This window comes from Neolamprologus multifasciatus, chromosome 13, assembly GCF_963576455.1.
Source record: "Neolamprologus multifasciatus chromosome 13, fNeoMul1.2, whole genome shotgun sequence".
NCBI classification, from domain to species: Eukaryota; Metazoa; Chordata; class Actinopteri; order Cichliformes; family Cichlidae; genus Neolamprologus; species Neolamprologus multifasciatus.
Genome location: NC_140451.1, coordinates 24,571,974 through 24,593,798, shown reverse-complemented (window position 1 = coordinate 24,593,798; position 21,825 = coordinate 24,571,974). Strand labels below are relative to the sequence as shown.

The 21,825-nt window shown below is 41.8% G+C and overlaps 2 protein-coding genes across 8 annotated transcripts in view; both read left to right on the top strand.

Annotated features, from left to right (window-relative positions):
* The first annotated feature begins 42 nt into the window (after positions 1–42).
* tnfaip3 (tumor necrosis factor, alpha-induced protein 3) lies at positions 43–15,286 on the top strand. Of its 3 annotated transcripts, XM_085183705.1 has the most exons (10): positions 43–389; positions 3,074–3,234; positions 4,762–5,167; positions 9,152–9,342; positions 9,645–9,786; positions 10,202–10,372; positions 10,480–10,657; positions 10,842–11,839; positions 12,015–12,208; positions 12,331–15,286. In XM_085183705.1, the coding sequence occupies exons 3-10, from the start codon at positions 4,861–4,863 to the stop codon at positions 12,604–12,606; spliced, it is 2,457 nt and encodes an 818-aa protein (XP_085039831.1). In that variant the 5' UTR covers positions 43–389; positions 3,074–3,234; positions 4,762–4,860; the 3' UTR covers positions 12,607–15,286. The 3 variants fall into 3 exon arrangements, with proteins under 3 accessions (XP_085039831.1, XP_085039830.1, XP_085039832.1); XM_085183704.1 differs by lacking the exon at positions 43–389 and having other exon boundaries at positions 1,501–3,234; XM_085183706.1 differs by lacking the exons at positions 43–389; positions 3,074–3,234 and adding an exon at positions 3,241–3,534.
* Positions 15,287–15,416: 130 nt separating this feature from the next.
* sdccag8 (SHH signaling and ciliogenesis regulator sdccag8) overlaps positions 15,417–21,825 on the top strand; it is a 68,204-nt gene continuing 61,795 nt past the window's right edge. Inside the window, exon 1 of one of the 5 annotated variants that reach the window (XM_085183711.1) lies at positions 15,417–18,297. Coding sequence is in view for 2 of the 5 variants with exons in the window: in XM_085183707.1 (XP_085039833.1) it covers positions 21,269–21,335 (67 nt within the window). In the remaining 3 variants the exon portion in view is untranslated. Of the gene's footprint in view, positions 18,298–20,815; positions 21,409–21,825 lie in introns of those variants that run through there. The other 4 variants (XR_014877779.1, XM_085183707.1, XM_085183708.1 and 1 more) reach the window with 4 other exon arrangements.

Here is a 21,825-nt window from a genome sequence, read left to right as displayed (position 1 = left end):
ATTGCTCATACTGGTGATTTGAAACAGCGGAGTGGGCCAGTTGTCCCTTCTGGGGTTTTCCATGTGCTGATGACTATGCTACTTAGCTTTCACCACTTCCACAGCCGGCTAGTATTGATTATTGACTTCCAGCCAGTGACTCAGCCAGCATGTGACTCAGTAAGGAACTTTTAAAAAGTTTGGAAACTGAAATTTTTAGCTTTATCTACAATAGCCCCCTCAGCAGCATTCAGTCAAAACAGACCAGAGTTAGATGCGTTTTTCTTAAGTGCCCACTTACTCAGTCAAAGGCATTTTTGAGGTCAGTCAAAGTGACTTTATAGATGTTCGTTTGACAGCCGGTGCGTGCAAAGCATTACCTCAGGGGCAACAGCTTGAAACTTCGAAAGGTAAGACTGATTCACAGAGCTCATTCCTCGTGAATGCTGTCAGGTGTTTTTTAACAGTTTCTTTCCCCGAGTAGGTAGAAAACTGAAATGTAGTTTCTACTGTTGGGGCAACTCAACACAGCAGTAGGAGTCTTTCCACAGGTAGGAGAAAGGAAATAAAAAGTGAGGATCAGCACAGGATAACAACAGCAAGATTAAGACGAACTATCTTCTTTCACAGCGGTGAAGTGGATATTTGTCCACAGTGGGAAAAATATAGAATAAAGTTTTACCTCAGCTTCAGGCCTACTCTAGATTTACGTGAATCCTGCCCTTATATAATAAACATGTTTGTCAGGATGTCAAATTCTTGTTAAAGCTACTTTCAGTTACTGTGACTCTGGCTGGATTAATCTTCTTTTGAAATCTAATGACAACCAAGTTTCTGGGGTCTTTCTAATGGTTGATTCAACACTGAAAAGATGACATTATAAATTATCTATCACTTAACTGAGAACAAATATACAGACCGACATTAATTTGCGACAGTTCTGTCGTAACTGTGCTCTGCTTCTCGGCCCATGACAGCTGGGATTTGGACCGAATACTTGTATTTGCACGTTGTGCAAAATATACTATTTGTACTTGGTTATTTTTTCTGATTTATCTATTTTACGACACTAAAAATTAGGGGTGGGAATCACAGAGTGGGTCATGGCACATTACTCTAATCTTAAGTGGCCCAGGACAGCGCAATACACGACACAGTTTAAATGTGCATGTGCATATTTGTGTCTGCGTGTGTGTGTGTGAATTACAGTTGCAAATAAAGTGTCAGCTCCTTTATTAAACTCTCTGATTTGCTTTACCCCGCTCACTTAGTGAGTTTCTGTTTTTTCATTGCAAATTTAGATAGATATGCCTATTTCAAACAATTGAAGGAATAATGTACAATCCATATTTTTAGACACAACAAAACAAAATCCCAAATATATTAATTGAATATATGTATATATATATATATATATATATATATATATATATATATATAAGCAATTCTGATTTTATGCTTCAAAAGGACTAGAGAGAAGTATAAACTTACCGCTCCTTCCTGTCTAATGACTTAGTCAACTTCAGTTCTCCTTTAATTCATAAATGCAAGAAGTCAAGAAGACTTTGGTAAGTTAAACTGACAAGTTAATCAAAAAAGAAATCAGGGTGTGTGTGCATGTTTTAATAAAAAAAAAAAATACTGGCCCCAGTGTGTTGTATAGTAAGTCAATGCAAAGTTATATGTAGCTCTTTAACTATTTGGTCCCAGTAGTACTGCAAATTGAATTTATGTTTAGTTTTTGATTGACTTAAGGAAATCAAACCATCTAAAAACTTTGCTTTGTAACTTGGAGCATGTGGGCGTTTTCCAACTTTGTATTTTCACCTCCTCCTAAATGCTAAACTGAAACTTTATTTATGTTGGAACACACCCATCACACAAAGCCTAAAAATATTTGTCTCTTTGTGTCATCTAAATGTGTCACGCCTCTTTTTCGCGTGCATTATGCTAACACATGCAACTCCAGCAAGTTGCATGTGTTAGCATAATGCACAAATTAAGCAAACGCTACACTTGGAAATAAAACTTAAAGCTCTGACTACTTTTCCGTTGCAGCTTCTGAATGGTAGACCGCAGTAAAACAGTTAAGCATGCTCTGCCACATACTAGAAGCTCAGTCAAGATAATAAAACTTGTCAACCACAACAAACCACAGGTGCACAACAGACTTGTGACTTGACTGTTGTAATGCTTTAGCCGCCTTGACAGCCAGTCAGGTGGGTTGCTGGATGATGGAAGGTGCACACTTTTCTTGGTACACTCGAGCAAAGATCATCTGTTGATGTTTAGTATTGAACTCACACGAAAATGAGAGGCACAATTTAACCAAGTGTCAGTTTACGTTTCCATTAGGTGGAGACATATGGAGGTTAAGAGGCTTCCTTTAAGAGGAAACCTATTTTTGTTTTGTGATTTGGGTGGGAAGAGCTAGAAACTTTTGCCAAAATAAAAGAAAACTTCACTTTACATGAACATTGAGCTAACTTACTAATGTAGTGAATGAACCAGCGGGTTAGCAAAGAGCTCACATCTGCTTCTTAAATATCTTTGAGCAAGACAGGAATCCCCAAGAACCCTAAAGTCTTTAATTATATTTACATGATTTGCTAACAATTAAAGCACCATCGCATCATTGTTTCAATAGCTACAGTCATCAGACCATGAATACACATATCAGTGAATGCAGTCAACAACTCAAATCCATTTCACAATCAGGTAATGAGCTTCGTTTTCCTTACTCATTTGCTGATTCTGAAGGTTAATGATTTATTTTTTTTAAGGCTGTCTCATGAAATAGAGTATGACGCGAACTGCCTCCCTCCCTCGGTGACGCTCCTTTGTGCTCAGTAGGTGGGATATGCTTTTCAGTATCGAGTCAGACAGATAGTAAAGACCCCCTGGTGGCAATGAGCTGCAACTACAGCGGTTGTGTGTGTGAGTGTGTGTGTGAGTGAGAGAGAGTGAGAGAGAGAGAGAGAGAGAGAGGAAAATGGGTGGACGGAAAGTCCCCGTGTGGAAATCCCCTTTGACTTGGACTTTTTCCTTGTTTTAAAAAAACTATCATTATCGTACGTGTGTATTCTTTTGAAAGGCTTCGCAGGCTGCGAGGGCTCCAAAATAGATCTGATACTGAAAGAAAGAGAAGGTTGAATGGCGCCGAGGACCGCTGCGGTGAGGCTGAGTGAAGTGGCTGAGAGAGGACTAGCCTGAGCATCCGGGAGGCTTTTGTTATTACCCCGACATATTACACAGGTAAGACGCCAGCCTTCCCTCCTTGTGCCTCCCCATGTGGACACACATTTCTTAGCAATTGGGTGAGACTTGGTGGATAAGACCACGTTTGGGCCTTGAGTAATGTATGGTCGTGTTTCTGGGGACACGGAGGAAGCTTGAAGCCTGCTCACGACAGTGGCTTTGACAGCCATTGTTTACAAAGACGTCACCCTCGAGCGGATAGCAGGACATTTAAACAGCCAAATGTGGCATCGGCGAAGCTACAGTGTATCGATACCCGCGCTGTTAGACGCGATTGAACGCTACATTGTTCCAAAGGTAGTTGTCATTGGAATTACGTAAGCCTTTAACGTCAGCAAAGTCTCCTGTTATTGTGTTTTTGTGTAGCCAGCCATCCTAAACCGCAGCGTCCACCCGGGTGCTGCTGTCTGTCTGCCTTAAAGTGTGCCCCGCTGTGACAGCACGCCACGCTAATGATTCGTGTCAACATGCTCCCTGACATCCAGGTGTCTGTTGTCTGGTCCCTCATGTGACTGACTAGCCCTTTAGCACGGCCTAGTCTGTTGTTGCACCTGCTGCTGTTTGGGTAGTAAAGGCACAGAGGCCAATAGAAGCTCGCTGTTCAGGTGTTTGTGGACTCGAACAGTATCTTCCGACCTGACTGCCAGCTTGCCAGAGGTTGATAGAAGGATGTTGTGGGAAGTTTAAAAGTCAGCAAAACTCCAGGCCCACTTGCTGACCATTACTTTCTACTTCCTCTAAACTGCTAATGCGTCTTCACTGTGTTGAAATGTGAGGGGAAATAGTCCTTTAAAACCTTCCCTTCAGCAAACTTGACTCAAATTGGGTATAGAGGTTGTGCATTGAACCTCAGTACCTTTATACTTAAAGTATAAAAACTGCCAAAAGTTTCCCTAATTTTCCTAGCTTTCAAATTACTGTAACAAATTGGGAAACGTGGCTGAAAGTTGTATTTTATTTGTCTTTTAAATGACTTCAGGGAGTGACGTAAACCCAGGTTAGATTATCTTCCTCCTGTACTGAGAGCAGTGTTATTGTCTGTACTGAAAGCCTATAATTTTTCTAATGATTCCCAGCCTTTTAAACGGAGACTTTATGCAGGCTGTTGAGGGAAGAGGCCTTGTGACCTTCCCATCAGCCTGGGAAGCCCTGGGTGGCCTTCGGTTAAGGTCTGGAAAGCACCCGTTTATTGTTGGAAGTCTTTGAGCTCAGTGGGACACTAGGAAGCCCTGTTGAGGGAAACTCTCAAAAACCATCAAGACAAAAAGGAGAATTAAAAGAACAAACAAGAATACAAAGGGGTCTTTGTGTACTTTATTCAGTTGGGCCCAGCAGAATCTCCAGGAAAAAGCACCATACAGCCTCCACACTGGAATCATCCTTTGTGATGGGTAGTTTCCCAAACAAACTGTAAATTAAGTTGTGCCTTAAGTCTTAATTTGTTAGGAAGGGGACTCTCCACTGAAAATTTCCCACACATCCCTGCTGTGAAATAACATGTCCTCTCCGCTTCTCTCCATCCAGTTTCCACGTTGATCCGGCATCGGTGGTTGGTGCCTCCTCCTCCTCTCCTCCTTGCTCCTCTTCCTCCCCTCCTTCCATTCACCTGGCCAGCCATCCGCCATGTCGCAGGGTCAGAACTTCCTCCCCAAATTCCTGTTTGTCTCCAACCTGCTCAAGGCAGTGAAGATCCGACAGCGAGTGCCTAACGATGTGGTGAAGCCTGCTGCCAGCGGTGGCCTCATGCACCACCTGCGCGGTATGCACCGGTACACGCTGGAGATGATCGCCATGAACCACTTCCCCCAGGCCTTCAGGGAGGTGGTTCAGGCCGCCATCCTGGACCGAGCCATGCAGGCCTCATTAGAGAAGGAGAAAAAGCTCAATTGGTGTGGGGAGTTGAAGAAGATGGTGCCCTTACGCACCAATGGTAAGAACGATTATGCTGATGTTGAGGAGCTGTACTGGAATATGGAGGCTACAGTAAACCAGATTTCTGTGGTGGTCTTATAAGTGGATGAAGCTCCACGAAGCTTTGTTGATGTTCAAAGATGTTTTATATTATTGGTTGTATAGCAGAGGGCACCGTAAATAACTGCTGTTGGAGCAGTAGGTGATATTCAACACGAATAGAACAATTCAGCAGATTGGTCACAGAGCTAATGTTGAACCATTTCTCCTTGATTTTAGAAGCAAAACATATTGCGCTCAACACAGGATGTGTTTTGCTTTTGTTTCATTTTCTATGAGAGAGATGGTGAGCTCTTATGAGTCAGGGCTATTTGATATGCAAATTCTGAGATGTCATTACTCACAGGCAGGGTTACTGTAAATGACAACAATCAAGGGACGCGAGTTCCGCTTTCACATAGACTCATTTAGCAGCCCCCTTGGTTTTACTGTGCCGACCTTAGCGTTTGACTTTAGGCACCCCACTGCTAAGTCATGTTTTCTGTTACGTGAATGTTGTAAGACGGGAACATCCCAGGGCAGGCAAACATGTAGACTCGGGCCTGATTACTTCTGATCATAGTTCTGTACTGGGAAATTCTCTGGCGTCACATGCAGGACTGTTATTTACTGTCTGTGATGTTTCAGACCCGACTATTTCCACAGTTTTTCATTTGCTGCATTTGGGGTATGCCCCCTCTTTTTCTGTGTAGGTGTGTGTTAGTGAATGTCAGTGGATGTCAAAAAAACACACACCATTTTACCTTAAATTCCCCACCTGCCTGACTTTATGTGACTTTATGGATTTGTGTTTGTGATGATCTGTTAGAGCTCATCAGACCTTGTTAAAGCAAACGTGTGTGTCTCTGGTGGCCTTTTCCATCTATACTGCAGTAGCTTAAACACAGCTGCTGTGTACATCAGATCTATTTTAAAGTTAATGGGGAGGACGGTTTTTGAGAGGAATCATCAGCTATAGCTTCACAACAGAAGGAGGAAGAGGAAATCAGTCATAATTGCAGCTTTGTGCTAAACATGTGAGTTTCCAGAGGAAATAGTTTCTTTCTTTCTCATGTGAGAAATTCCTACATTGGTCACATATCAGAAGTTACTTTGAATAATTACTGAATGGTTGAGGAACTTGCTGGGTGTGTTATGTCCTACAGTACTTTTTTTTAAATAGTGAAACTCTTTGAAAGGGTCCCAGCCAATTCTGAAGTTAGTAAGCACTGAAGGACTTACTGTAACTGTCATCAGCACATAATTCCCCCTCGCAAAGACCCCTTAATTGATGACCAAAATGGATGACTTCTGCTGCCAGTAACCTGGCTGGAATTTCCTGGTTTGCGAAGATGATGTCATAAAGAGGAGACAGAATTTAGTGCCGGAGCGTCTAACTCTGAAGGACCCAGACGTGACTTTGAGCAGAGGACGGACAACACGCACGCACACACACACACACTCACACACACACACACAGGGCTGACTGACTGCTGCTGAGTCACTGGAGCTCAGCAGACACACACACATACAGAAAGAAAACGTGAGAGAGAAGAAGTCTGTTCACTGATGTCCAGCGCTGTTTTCGGATATCTGTCTCCACATCATCTCAGACCTGAATTTACCAGTGAACCCAAAATCCTTATCTCATTTGGTCTATGCAAATGCACTAAAGATCAAAACCCCATAACCAATTTTCCCGAGCCCAGCTTAATTACGAAGCAAGATCACGGAATATAACTGACCATCAAAAAGAAAAAAACAGACTCATAAAACTTCCACTCCGCTTCAATTAAAATAACAGAGCCACATCCGTTTTCCTGATGCATCCAACTTTTCCTCCAAGTAAAACAAGGCTTTATTAGAATTCAGTCTCTCTTCTGTCTTGAATGTCTCGGACACATCCGTGGGGTTTTCCCAAACAGTATCCCATGTCTGTCATGTGTCCCCATCAGGAAGGATTTGTTCAGCTACAATACACTAACTTCATGGTTAAATTACTGGGAGGACACATACACTGCTGCAGTGTTCTGCCTTACAAGTAAAGCTTTTAGGTTTCTTTTGGGGCATCCACATTATTCCTCCTAGATTGGGGTATGTGGTATGTGCACTTTGTTTTTATAAGCAAGACTACACAAGGAAAAACTTGACGAGGAGGCGACGCATGAGCAAAGGATGAGCCAGTGAAATTTTCCATATCACTTTCTGTAAAATGGGACATTGGCCTTAGTGGATAATCTATGAACGTTTTTCTAGTTTGGTAATAATTAGTGCAGTTGTTTACAGTCAAAAATCTTGGGCCATTCTCACACAACAACCTGCAGACAATGTGTGGGAAAGTGCAGCCCTGCTGGAAGCACACTGTCACAAACTTGTGCTGTCACCTGGACAGTGACCAAATCAACTTAAGTCTGGCTCTGCACTGATATGTTTTCAGGAAGTTCCCCAGCTTGCCACAGAGGAAGTATCTATATATAACCTGATGGGAGCTGCTGAACCACTTTCATCTTTAGTTTTCAGGCACCTCACTTTGTGATCATGACTTTTTTTTCGTGCAAGAGGAAGTGATTACGTGTGTGGACATTTGTTTGGATTTGTGTGTACCTTTGGGCCTACATATGTCTGGTGTTTTTTATTAAAAAAGCCTTGCATTTTATGTTTTTGCTGAGTGATGCAAGAGCACTGAAATGGAACAACATCTAGCTGGTCTAAAATGGAGAAGTGTTTTTTTTTTTTCTCTCTCTTTAAATACAGTGAGATGTTCCTTCAGTTGAAAGAAAACAACTGTAGCTCAGATTGCATTAATTGAGCCACACAACAATTAATGCTACACTGAGATCAGATTTTGGCCTATTTAACACTTGCATCAAAACAAAACAACATTTTATGATCCTTTTTTTAGAAATTTTTTCCTAGCTGTTTCTTAAACCTACTTAAACTTAAACTTACTTAAACTTTTCATGTATAGAGGAGAGATCTTGAAAATGTCTGTTTAATACAGCAGTATTATACAAAGAAGGGTGCAGATGCTTTATGTGTATGAAGTTACTGCCAGGTAAATGTTTGTGGAGGGGAAAAAAAAGAAGTACACATTACAGTTCATGTGTATATGCTTGTGCATGTGAGGACCCATGTTATCTCTGCTCATTAATCACAGCATTCATCGGGTGTTGATAGTAGTATTTAAAAAGATAACATTCCATCTGGTCCAAGTCACGCCTTTGTGGAAAGTACAGGACCAGCTGAGTAGCATTGATGAGTTGGGATCATAGGAGGGGAGCACGCACACATGCACTCGCATGAAAGACAGAAGTTAGTACAGGGAAATTCCTGTGTTTAGTGTGGCAACAGGGTTTTTCAGAGCTGCACACATTAACAAATATGGGCTCTGCTGTTTCACAATGAGAAAAAGACCCAGTACTGCCAAAGGAGAATAAATAAAATTCCTGGATTTTTAGCTGCTCACGCTCTCACACACTGGTCTTTTCAGCAACCAAGTCTTTATCACTGCAGCCAGTCAGTAGAATATAGGTAAAGGCACACACTTTGGCAAAAACAAATATATGTATGTGAGAATTCTGGTTTTCTATACAGATTTAGATTGTAAAAAGATTCAGTTTTTCAAAAACGTGTTCCGGGGAAATTACGGGTCATTTTTATCAACCTTGTCTGTGGCGTGTGTACTGTTAGATGTATAAGGGTCATATAATAGTCGAAACACCAGATACTAACGACCAGCCCAGCGGCCTGGAAATCCCCAGACTTTAGTTACACTTGTGTGTGTGTGTGTGTGTGTACACACTGCAGTTGCCTGTTTTTTATGCTGTATGTGCATAGCCTTTGTATGTGTGCGTGTGCATGTGCCTATTCACAGAAGGAGAACTTTGTGTCCTGTGTACAAAATCAACCAACCATAGTACTAAAAACACATGTGTTTTCTTGCCTCCTCTTTGTGTGTCTGTAGGAGATGGGAACTGTTTGCTTCATGCAGCCTCTCAGTACATGCTGGGTGTTCAGGACACAGACCTGGTTCTTCGGAAAGCTCTCCATGGTGTTTTGAAAGAAACTGACACGGGCGTCTTCAAAGCTCGCTTCCAGGCAGAGCTGCTCCAATCTCAGGAGTTCACCCAAACTGGACTCCGATACACCACCATGGTATGAATTTTCAACTAGATGCATTTCCCATTACTTTGCATTGAGAAAACTGTGCTAGCGCATGTAACCTATTTGCAAGTGACACAGTAACATTTAAATCTTTGTATTGAAATGTTACTTTTTATTTCTTAGAAGCAACCCACAGATTAATAATTCTACTTTCATGTCATAGTTCGGGCCAGATATAATAACCTGTCCCTCGCCTCTCACCTAGAAAATATTTTATAGAAATGTTTGCAGAAATTGAATCCACAGCACACTCATGCAGAAGTTTATTTCCTAATTGTGTGCATTTATTCCAGAACTGGGAGGATGAGTGGGAAAAGATTGTGAAGATGGCATCGCCAGTCTCCAGTAGCAATGGCCTCCAGTTTGATTCTTTGGAGGACATCCACATCTTCATCCTCTCCAACATTCTCCGCAGACCCATCATCGTCATTGCAGGTGCTCCCTTTTTTATCATCTCAAATTATGCTTATTTATCCTTGTTAGCCCTCAAAGACTCACTGGTTTTGTAAGAGCACATCTTGTAATGTATAATATATCACCAGCATTCCTCAACATTTGCTCTCGGTTGTTTTGAAGTCATCTTAATGCACTGTGTCACTTAGTGTCTATCTTAATAAAGAATCTCAAATGGATACTGATGATTTCTCAACTTCAAAATATAAAAAAATAAATATGCAGAAACATGTTTGCAGTCATATTTGAGCGAATCCTGCTTTTTCAGGATCTAAAATCCTAAAATGACTGCACATTGCTCCATTTATTCCGCTTGAATTGGGTGCAGCTCTATAAAAGTTGTTCATTGTCATTTATTAGAGAGTTATAAACCCTTAAATCTTTGTTCTTTCAACAGACCAGGTGGTCAGGAGTATGAAATCCGGCACCTCCATCTCTCCTCTGAATGTGGGTGGGATTTATCTGCCTCTACACTGGCAACCCACAGAGTGCTACAAATACCCAATAGTGCTCGGCTACGACTCCCAGCACTTTGCACCCCTCATCACCATCAAAGACAGTGGTCCAGGTACAAATCACAAAGAAATAGGTGTTATATATTTGGCACGATAAAGGGACAAAGCAGGACCCCTGTTCATGGATTTGGCTCTGTGTATCTTTAACTGAATTTCCCAGAGATCCGAGCAGTACCGCTGATCAACCCGAGGCGGAATGGCTTTGAGGAACTGAAAGTTCATTTTCTGATGGAGAAGGAGCAGCAGCAGAAAGAGAGGCTCCTCAAAGAGTACCTGCACCTGATAGAGATCCCTATCAGATTGGGCCATGACATTACACAGATTATGAAAGCTGCAAGGTACTTGGGCATTATAAGCTCCATCCATTGTTAAATGCAGCTTTGAACAGCTCATGGCATAAGAATTGTTTTTGACTGATTATCAAAGATAATTTAGCCAAACTACTTTTATTAACTATGAATTTGAAAGGGGAAAAAGTAATAAAATGCAGTTAAGAACCACATTGTATGTCTCTGTCCTAAGGCTGGATGAGGGAAACCTTCCTGAAGACATGAACCTGATGGAGGACTACCTACAGCTTGTGAACCATGAGTACCAGCGCTGGCAGGAGGACAAGGAGCAGGCATGGGCCGCCCAGCCACAGCGTCCGCCACCCTTCTCCGTCTCCCAGCTCTCACTTATTGAGATCCGCTGTGCCACACCACGATGCACCTTCTATGTCTCTGTGGACACGCAGCCTCATTGCCATGAATGCTTTGAAAAGCGGCAGGCCACTACTGGTGGAGGAGCGAGGATAGAAGGGGTAATTCAGACTAAGGAGGGAGGTTTACAAGGTGGGGTAGGAGTCATAGGGGGATCAGAGACTGAGGTGAGCTCCAGAGGGGCCAGAAGTAGCAGCCCCCCATGCTCTTCATCTGGGAGAGGAGTAGTGTTATCCAGTCCCCGCTCAGCCCCGCCCACCGCCCCCAGCCTCAGCCTATACAGTGAAACACATGCAATGAAGTGCAAGACACCCGGCTGCCTCTTCACTCTAAGTGTGGAGCATGATGGACTTTGTGAGCGCTGCTTCAACTCCAGGCAAAACCATGGACCCCCTGGAGTTGGAACGGCCGCTACAGGACTGCCAGGGACCAATGGGGGGCCTGTTGTTCCCCACCCAGCCCAGGGCTCCGGCTGGAACCAGTGGGGAGGCTGTGAGACCGAGACAGAGCGATGTAACATGTGCAGAAAGGAGGCGTTTAGGATATTCAATGGCTTGTGTCCACCCTGCATGCAGAGACAGCAGGCTCCCGAAAGGGGAGAGCCACAACAGATCAATCCCAGGACTGAAGCCTCATCTTCAGCTTGGACCCAGGCCAGGGACACTGAGCGGCCATGCCTCACTCTAACTCCAGGGCACACCTCAGCTTGGCAGGGCCCTGTGGCCCGACCTTGTAAAAGATCTGGCTGCCAGTTCTTTGGGACACCTGAGAAACTGGGTTTCTGCACTATTTGCTACGTAGACTATCAGACAAATCACCGTAAGTCCTAAAACAAAACTAGAAAACACTTCTTGCATTGCAAGCTTTTCGTATATATAAAATTTATTATAAAAGCCGTATAGCTGTCTTAATAAACATCTCATTTAACTGTTCTGTTTGTTGTTATTCAAATGTCATATGGCACATTGCTTATGTTGGCCACTGTTTCTTCCAGACCTGACTCCTCCTCCTGCCCCGGCCCAGAGTCGGCATGGTTTGGAGACAGGCTTCCAGAATGCCTCACGATGTCGTGGGCCTGGGTGTGGTGCAGTTGGCAAGGTGATGCTGGAGGGCTACTGTGATAAGTGCTACGTAAAAGAGCAAAGTGCAAGACTTAACCAAGTCGCAAATCGCACGTCCCCTCCTCTGGTAGGTATCTGCCATACCTTCATAACTCCTCACTGTTCTTCACATGTCTTGTTTTTTTCGTGTGTTATTCTTCTTCGCCTGTTGACGGTTCTTTCCATTCTCGCTCTTTCTCTGTACAAAAGCGCGAACGAGCAGCAAAACCCAGATCTTCGCAGCAATCCCAGACCCAGACTCAGTGCCGGCGGAGTGGCTGCAGTAATGTGTCCCCGGGTTGCACAGACCTCTGCCCAGAGTGCCACACGCGTGGTCAGGGCAGAGAGCCAGGAAGACGGGCGCAGGCGCCCAAAGAAAAGTCGAAGCAGCGGTGCCGGACACAAGGCTGTGACCACTACGCCAACCAAGAGAAACAGGGCTACTGCAACGAGTGTGACCACTTCAAACAGATTTACCGCGGCTGACCACATTTAGCGCCCATGCACACGACAGCGATGATGACACATCGCTAGCACGCTAGAGCCGCCGCCCTGCTGTGGGCTCTCCATGCCAGTCAATGCACCTCTGATACTAACTAACCAACTAACTAACTTGCTAGTGACTAACTAGTTACCTTATGGCCTGAAAATCAAACCCCCCATGTAGAATGTGAAGAGAGAGTGTGTGTATGTGGGGGTGGTGGTGAGTGTGTGTGTTTTCGCAGTAGACATGGCCTCCAGAATACCTCTTTGTGCAATTATTATCATCTGACGTGCCCTGCGCACTTACACGGTGAGAGGTTTGGCTACATGTCAGAGCAACTGACTTAACTCTTGTGTACAATATGTATTTAGAGGTACGTAGTGAATCGTGCCGGACAAAATGATTGTATGTCGACATAACAAGAAGCATCTGACATTGCTTTCTAGACCACAGCCAAGGATTTATACCCCCCGTCTGTCTGACTGTCTGTCTTAACCCATCTGTGTATCTGTCTGCCTGTCTGTCTAGCATTTGCTCTGAAGAAAGAGAGATGCAGTAGTTGGGCATGCCCAACAGCAAATCTCTGTGAAAGTAGTCAGCAGAAGTGTGCAAAACTGGGCCAAAGGAAAGCAAGCAAAGTGCTTGAAATTAAGTTAAATGGCATTCACCACTGTTTTGCTTAAATCTCCTAAATCACTCATCTATGTCCTCACAACCCAGACAAAGATTTTTTTTTTCAAAAAGATTCTCTTGCAGTCAATATTGTAAAAATGGTCAAAGATTGATTTTCTTCCATTAGCCAGACAATAGCAGGGTTAGTTTATATTTTGAGGCTAATTAACCTTATTACTGTTACATATCTGATGTAAATTGCTTGATATGGAACGTAAAAAAAAAACAAATTATAAACTGTGCAGGACAAACAGGGCAGGCCCCTGTTAGTTTTGGTGCTACATGTACAGAAATACAAGCCTCTCCATTGTAGCCAACATGCTGGTGGTTTCAGCGGACAGAAGGCAGAGATCACAGTAGAGACAGGACTCACTCTCTTTCGAAACCTCCTTTCCTTCCTCTTATTTCCCTTTTTCTCCAAAACAAATCTGTTGCCTTGGACGTTGTTTTCCTGTTTACTTACCACTTAAGCACCTAGAAACGCATAGACACATGCGCACACATATCTACACAGTGTATACACGAACATAATATCGTCAGTCCTGTTAAAAGGGGATTGGCAACTGTGAGGAGAACTGAGACTACAAGGACAGGCGAAGTCTGGATAATTATCCACCCTACTACCGTATACACACGCACACATGCAAACACAGCTTTGTGAGATTGTATGCCCCCACCCCAGCCTGAGGTAATGTGTAGGTAAATGAACCTGTAAAGATGCATTCCTCTCTGCTTCACCCTCCTGGATGTGCCAAGGCATCACTTTCAAAACTTCAGAGAGCAATCCTGTTGCCTGCTTTGGCTAATCTTGTCTATCTGAATGTGTTTGTGCTGCTTGTACAGCAGCACAGTATTGGGGCTGATCCTCGATAAGTTTTGCCTTTACATAGTGATTGAAATTTTATGGACCAGAGGGGCCTGATCAGTGATTATGGATCAGTGCTCCCACTTATAAAAAATGCTTTTGTGAACATGGATCTTAGTCCATACCGTAGGACCTTCCAACCCGATGCCTCATCTTCAATACACACACACATACACACATACAGATAAAACGTACGCGCGTGTGCGTCTGGAGTACACAAAAAACTGACATTCCTCCTCTTTTTTTTCTTTTCTTTTTTTTGAATTTCAAATGTATTTTGATATATTTGTTTTTTTTTCTGCCAAAAGAGGAAAAAAAAACAAAAAAACGTGCCATCAATTGCCAAACAGTTGTTGTTACCTCCTTAAAAACGACCAGCCTGGACCATTCTAAACTAACCAGAGTGCCACAGATTGACATCTCCTGTTCTGCGCAACCACCGACTTCAGCTAATCCAGATCTCTCATGCTGAAAACCCCCTAATGGACACCATCTTTCCATGAACTTATCTTTTATTCAGATACGAAGAAATGTCTGTCTGTAAAGATAAGCTCAAACATAAAACATTTATCAGACTCAAATTTGGTAATAACTGGAACCTCTTTCCCCTCTTACTTCAGCTGTAGGCAGATATCCATCTGTGGCTCTAGTTAGAAAAGCATAGACAACCAGGCTCTTGGTCTGCCTTTTCATTCAACTGTATCTAAAGCTGTCAGGCCAGCCCACGTGTTGACGGCCTGGACGTAGATCTCTGTGTGCTTTAATCACCTCTAGACAAACCTTAATCACTTCAAGGCCAATTAGTGCTCAGCTCATCATAACCTCTTAACAAGGGGCTCTTACTGAGTTTGACTGGGAGGAGATCACATAAGTTGCACATGACTTGTCTAAGCTGCTGAGGCATTTAGGAATGGTACTCCGACCTGTGTAGGGACAGAGCATCGACTTAAGAGCAGAAGGTGTAACAAAACATGCAAATGGTGTGGAAGTTTCTTTGTGTGACTTTTTGACAATAGGGTATTGTATGAAAAAAGCCTGGTTTTATTTGTTAAGTATTTATTCATATCAAAATATCTGTATTGTGTGATTCAATAATTATTTATATGTCGTCCTGAAATGAATTATTTTTATTAAGAAATCTGAAATCTGACTGATGTGTTTCTTGGGTCTGTACTTACTGTGTGTGTGTGTGTGTGTGTGTGTGTGTGGGTGTGTGTGTGTGCGCATATACTTGTGTGGATGTATTTTGACATCAGGTGGAACCGTAGAATTTGATTTGCGTGAGGATTGGCGTCAAACCTTTATTATATTGATAAAAATCATATTAACGTGCAGCCCCATGTCATCAAGTGCAATCGCTGTCAGGGGACAGTTTATTATAAGCTTTTGAAGGTACAACTTACTGATGAGTCTCAAATGCATCACCTGCTTGCAAACAACACCACAAACATCATATGTGATGACCCTAACTCTAGAACTAGGCAATTAGAATATGTTTATTGATTTATTAAGTTGTTCTCCAAAATATTTTCAATTGGGAAACAAAGAAAGCGTTTATTCAAAGTGACATACATCAAAAATATCTGTTTTCCCCCAAAAAAGTCTCCAAAATATACAATTATAGGGGAGTGCTAGGGTTATGGATGGGATTAGGATTACTTAAACTTCATTGGGTTGGAATGGTAAGTTGCTGTTTGGAAAAGAAAGTTGTAAAGATGAGCTTGTTGCATTTATGTTTAAGTGTATGATGGTTCCAGTTTAAAATGAGGTTTTGCATAATGGGAACATTGCGGGTTTTTCGAGAACAGCTCATTCAACCAATGCATGAGTGACTGAGGTCATCAGTGACTCGACATCAAAGGCAAAAAAAAGAAGCACGTCAGGCTGTCATTGTGAGGAGAGTTTTGTCCCGAATGAGTAATGTTGTATAGTGGTTAACAGGTTTACTTAATGTGTGAAAGTTCCAGACCAGTAGGAAGCACAAGTTCCTGTGAAGGTTGTGTTAGGAAGGCCATCTGGTGTAAAAGTGCGCAGGTCCGTCCACTGTGGTGACCCATTGTGAATAATGGAGCAGCTGAAAGAAGCTAGAACAATGCAAAAGTTATTGCTTTTTACTCCCTACACTTCATTAAATACTGTTTCGGTGTTAAAATTATAATTGAGTCAGGGTAAAGCCTGGGGCCCTTAGTTATGATGTTATGATCAGTGAAGGTCCTTATAAAGATAGCTAAATATGGCCTTGTTTGTATGTATATGCCTCAACACACACAGAGAGTGGAGCAGGCGGCAGCCACACAGGGGAAACAGTGGTAAGAGAGTACTTTTAGCCAAAATATGGGAAGTGTTCATCCAAATGATGTCAAACTTGGCATCATACTTAGTCAAGTCCCCAGCAACACACTCACCAAGCTTGAACTGGGTTGGATAAACAGTTGTCAAAATAGGCAAAGAAAAAAGAAAAGAGAGACATAATTCTCAAATTATTATTAGTAGCATTACAAATGGGTTTGTTTGGCATTTTTTTCTATTATTTTCTTGTGGCTGGTTAGTAGGGGGCAGGAGAATACAGTATATGAAACACTATAATGTGTTCTAGCCTGCATGCACTTGCATATGGAGTCTGCTTGTGTTCTCAGATGCTCAACCTTCTTCTTATTGCTTCTCTTTACTAAGCTGGATATTGCTTAACACTGTTTCTGCAGACAAGCACTTGCACTCTGTTGGCACCAAATCCATCTCCAGTGTAGGAAGTATAGTGGGTGCTGCAAAAACATCAGATAAATGACTACTGAGGCCTGGTTTAGATGTGGCAGACTGCACCATTTTCCCATATGCTTAACTGGGTTAGATTTTTTTCTTCTTCTTTCCGCCTTTGATGTTCTTCTTTCTTTTGTCAGTTATGCAGATTTCCATAAAAGAAGCACAAACAATAAGGTTTTTTCCTTCTGTGCTTTTTTTTCTTTTCTTTTTTGGTCACTATATTCTTGTTTCCAGGTTATTGTAAGGCTTTTGTGCTAAAAAAAGAAAAGAAAAGAAAAGAAAAAAGGGAACCCCCACCCTCACAAAAGAAAACGCAGTTTACTCAGGAGGAGTGGGTCATACGGTGGGAGGGGGGAATTTGGAGTAAGGGGAGATATGGCAGTTACAGGTGGGGAATTGGCAATACTTATATATGGTAGGGCTGAGGTGACATTTAACAAACGTGGGACTGCAAGGTTTGTGCGTGGGGAGATTGGTAGGCTGATGCGGTTTCCTGGAAATACCCCAACATGCAAACGCTCTTGTAAAACCGTTCTGACAAGCAGGCAAGAAGTGTTTCACTTGAGGTTTCTCATGAGTGTGGTGCAGCAGACCTTTCTATTCATACGCAGTATGAATAAATATAGTGAGGCAAATTTAGCACCTTAGTTGCAGTCAGATTACAAATAGCCTATTTTTATTGCCAGACTTCATTGAATAGCTTATCCTGACAGAGAGATGACTTAGGCAAAAAGTATATTAACAAGTTTGCAATTAGAAAATAGTATGCAAGTGCGTACACAAATACATAAATCAATCAAAATGTTACATACCAGACCCAGTAAATTCTTAAAATTCTTATTTAGATAAGGACCAACACATGACTAAATGCTATACAGCTCCAGTCTGCTAGGCTTGATTAACCTGTCAAGTTGGCCTGGGACAAAAATGTGTTGTTGTGTACCTTTTAACGCTGCAGCAACAACATCGTCTTCAGTTTAATTAACTTCAGTTTTATTTAAGGCATTATATTTATTAATTTAGGGCTGCATGGTGGTTAGCAGTGTTGCTTCATAGCAAGAACGTCCTGAGTTTGACTCCACCATTTGGACGAGGCCCTTCTGTTTGGAGTTTGCATGTTGTCCCTGTGCGTGCATCGGGTTTCTCTGGGTACTCCGGCTTTCTGCCACATTCCAGAGACACGCAGTTAGTGGGGTTAGGTTAACTGGTGATTCTAACTTGTCCACAGGTGTGAACTTGAGTGCAAATGGTTCTCTGTCTCTCTGTGTTATCTCTGTGTTAGCCCTGCTGTGTCAGTCTGGCGACTTGTCCAGGGTGGACCCTGCCTCTCGCCCTAAGGTAGCTGGGACCAGTAAGACGAGCAGACCAGGGAGAACCAGAGGCATCTGCTAAAGAGGTGTGAATTTATGTTATTCCGAATAAAGAAAACCACTGCGTCACTGGCTATGTGTCTAAAACCCGCAGTGCTAAAATAGACAAGCATTCAAATATGTACTTTTTAAATCTATCCACCAGTGGATAGATTAATCTATAAGAAAGCACCACTTTTTTATAAGGTAATCATACCTGTAGAACAAAATAATCCTAATCAGCCAAGTAACTTGTAACTACAACTATCCAATATAGATAGTGGAACGAAATGGTTACAGTAGCACTCTGTGCGGTAGTGAAAAAGGTGAGCCATTACCAGAACTTCCTTAAAAAGGCAGTGAAAGAGGAGCTTTGGTGCACTTGGAAGTTTGGTGACCTTCTAGTTGTAGCCTCTTTATCAAGCCGATATCAAACTCTCAAATATGTAACCACAAGGATTATACAAGAAAAGTTTTCATCTTGATGTTTGTGGTATTTCGCAAGACTGCAAAACGCCCTGATTTACACAGAAAAAAAACAGCTGCCCAAACTCTGTGTTTAAGCTGTCATCAATAAAGTATGAATGAAAATGTCAAACCAAGATCGCTGCACAATGTCTGTTCATGAATGAATCTGACTCACTGCCTCTTCTTTTGAAAACTGACATGTCGCAAAACTCAAAAGTACAGCAGAAGCTCATTCGACAGGAAGTCATCTGCTGTTGTGCAATAGGAAGAGGGTGTATCCATGGTTACCTTTGTCTGACCCTTTTGTAACAGCAGCAAACAAAAGGCACGCCCATTCACCCGAACAGTATCACATAAACACCCACCAACTGAGGTTTTTTTTTTTTTTTTTTGGCCCATTTAAAACTCTCAAGTACTGTAACATTCCTGGAAACTGAGGCGGGATTCAGATTTGGGTTATAGAGTGAGGTGAAATACGCAGAACACAGTTTGTTTGAGTGATTATTAATGCCATTCTCAGGCTCTTCACATAAACCATTAAAATTATTATTCAAGTAGTATATAAAGTACAATTTGTACATGCCACATGAAGTATGATCTAACCCTGTTTATTTGGCATTCATAAGCTGAAAAAAAAACACAGATAAGGGAACACTTAAAGTGTTTGCTCATTCATTTGTTAACTATTTAAAAGTAAATTAATAAGCTACCAATAAAATACCACAGGTGTAAAATTCACAGTATATACAGAGAGGTGTCAGTATCAGAATTGTCCTTCATATGAATGTGTTTTGTCCTAACCAGCCTGATTAATGGTAGCTTAAAATAAATGTTTCTAACTGAAAGCTAGATTTGCTCATTCAGAGTTCCTCTGTGCTTTCAGCCACATCTCATGACTGTCATTCGTCAACAGACTTAAACATGTTACTGTAAATATTCAAGTAAGTTTTGATTACCAGTAAAAATATAAAACAAACACATACATGTGCTGTATTTACATTTACAGTTATTAAAATGCTTAATGTGATATAGCTGTGTTACATTTCACCCCCAATTACCTCATACATGACAAATGCAGTAAAGGATATCTAAAAATGATCTCATTTTGGTTTACAGCTATATTAGAGTCCTTCATAAGCTACTTATTTTAATAAAGGAAGTAAAAGTGTTACAGATGTACATCTGTGAAATTTCCACAGTTTCATAACCCAAAGTCCTGTGTTATAAAAGTAATTCTGAGTAATCCAACAGGCAATCTCACAGTTATTAATCTTTCTAATCTAGGATCTCTAATCCTATCATTGTGTGTAAGTATGTGTATGCTTGTAGGAGTGCTCAACAGTGCGTCACTGGACTGTCTAGATGGCAATGATAAAAGAAGTGAAACCGATGGGCTACAGATCACAACAAAACACCATGGAGCAGGTCATTAACCTTGCAGTTTCAGGTCTCTTAACTTTCCCTAAGGTGATTTTAGCTGAACAAAATAAACTGCATTTAACTATTTTGGTTGTTTATATTTTCATCTACATCATAGTCTCCACTGCAGCAGTAATTTCCCCCACAGAGATGATTAAACGTTTTACTTTATAACATCTAACAAGGGAGTTGTTTTAACATCACAACATATACTTAGTCACGTTTATATTTCTTTCTAAAAGAGCAATAAGGGATTCTTGCACTGATAGACAGCTCTAAAATGTTTGCATAACTAAGGCAGTTGTGGTTCAGGAGATAGAGTCGGTCGTCTGTCAACTGGAATATCATATGTGTAAACTGGTTTGAGTCTCGGCCTGCAGTCTACATATTCAGTATCCTGGGCAAGATAGTGAACCCTAAGTTACCCCTGGTGCATCCACTAAATTGCGAGTGTGCCAATGTTGTGTTAAAAGTCCTTAGGTGTAGAAAAAAAGGAACTTATATGAATATGTGTGTGAATGAGGCTTCTAGTAAGAAAGAGCTATAAAGATACCAAACCATTTAAAACAAAACTCCCTATAATTACTGAGAAAATACATGAATGGACAATAAGAAATAAAGGTATACTACTTTAAAATATGGAGTATTACTTGTATTTGGTGTTTATAAATACCAAGGAAGGTAGTTTAACATTAAGTGTTGCCTACTGGCGTCGATTAAAACATTTCTGTAATCTCACAACTGGGTTTAGGGAGTTAAAAAAACAACAACAACAAAAAACCGTTTCGTCTTTAAGCGCTCGCGTTTGTATCATGACTACAAAAAACAACTACAATTCCCATCAGCTACGTGTGTTTACGGAAGCCTGACCCGTAAGCTAATGGTTGCCTCGTTTTGCTTTTAGGGTACAAGCTGATGTGATTTCTCGCAGGGGCGGTGACGTAAAATCTAAAATTCACTACTTAAAGGGAACTGTTCTCGGGCGATACTGGTTAATGAACTAAGCACACCTCCATTGGGATTTGACGACCGTTACGTCGTGCTCGCTGTGATGGTTGTCGCTTTGATTGTTGTACGTAGCCTAGCATGTTTCCTTAGTTAACAGTGCGATTTAACGACGATTAAACATCCATGAAACCGACAGACTCGGATGAAGATGAAGGAGAGCACCCGAGCTCCATGCAGAAGGAGCTGAGGCGTATGTTAATGTTTTGTCGTGCTACGTTTGCTAACCTGTTTGAATGGGCAGCTCAAGAGAGCGTCGTTGGATGGTTAGTTAGCACATAGTAAGATGAAACCGACTTGGTGTCTTAAATTTATGCCGCCAGAGCCCAATAGAGCATTATCTCTAGAGGTATGTTACCGAAAAGAACCATTATTGGTGGAAAAGTACAGGTGACAGGCACATGACTGCCACCTGTTGCTGCTGGGGCAGCATATGAGGACACTTCACAGAACATAAGTGTCAATGCAATCTTAAACCAAAAGAAAACACAAGCTGACAATCAAATGAAGCTTCAGATTCTGAATCCAGGCGCTCAAAGTGCAGCTAAAAAGGAGACATTATGATCTCATGTGAACCGGACCAGGGAAACTGCCCTTGCTGCCGGTGTACAGAAGTTTAACTACATATTTAATCCCCGAGATTTGTTAGCATGACTCTTTGGGCTGAAAGTATAAGAAGTAAA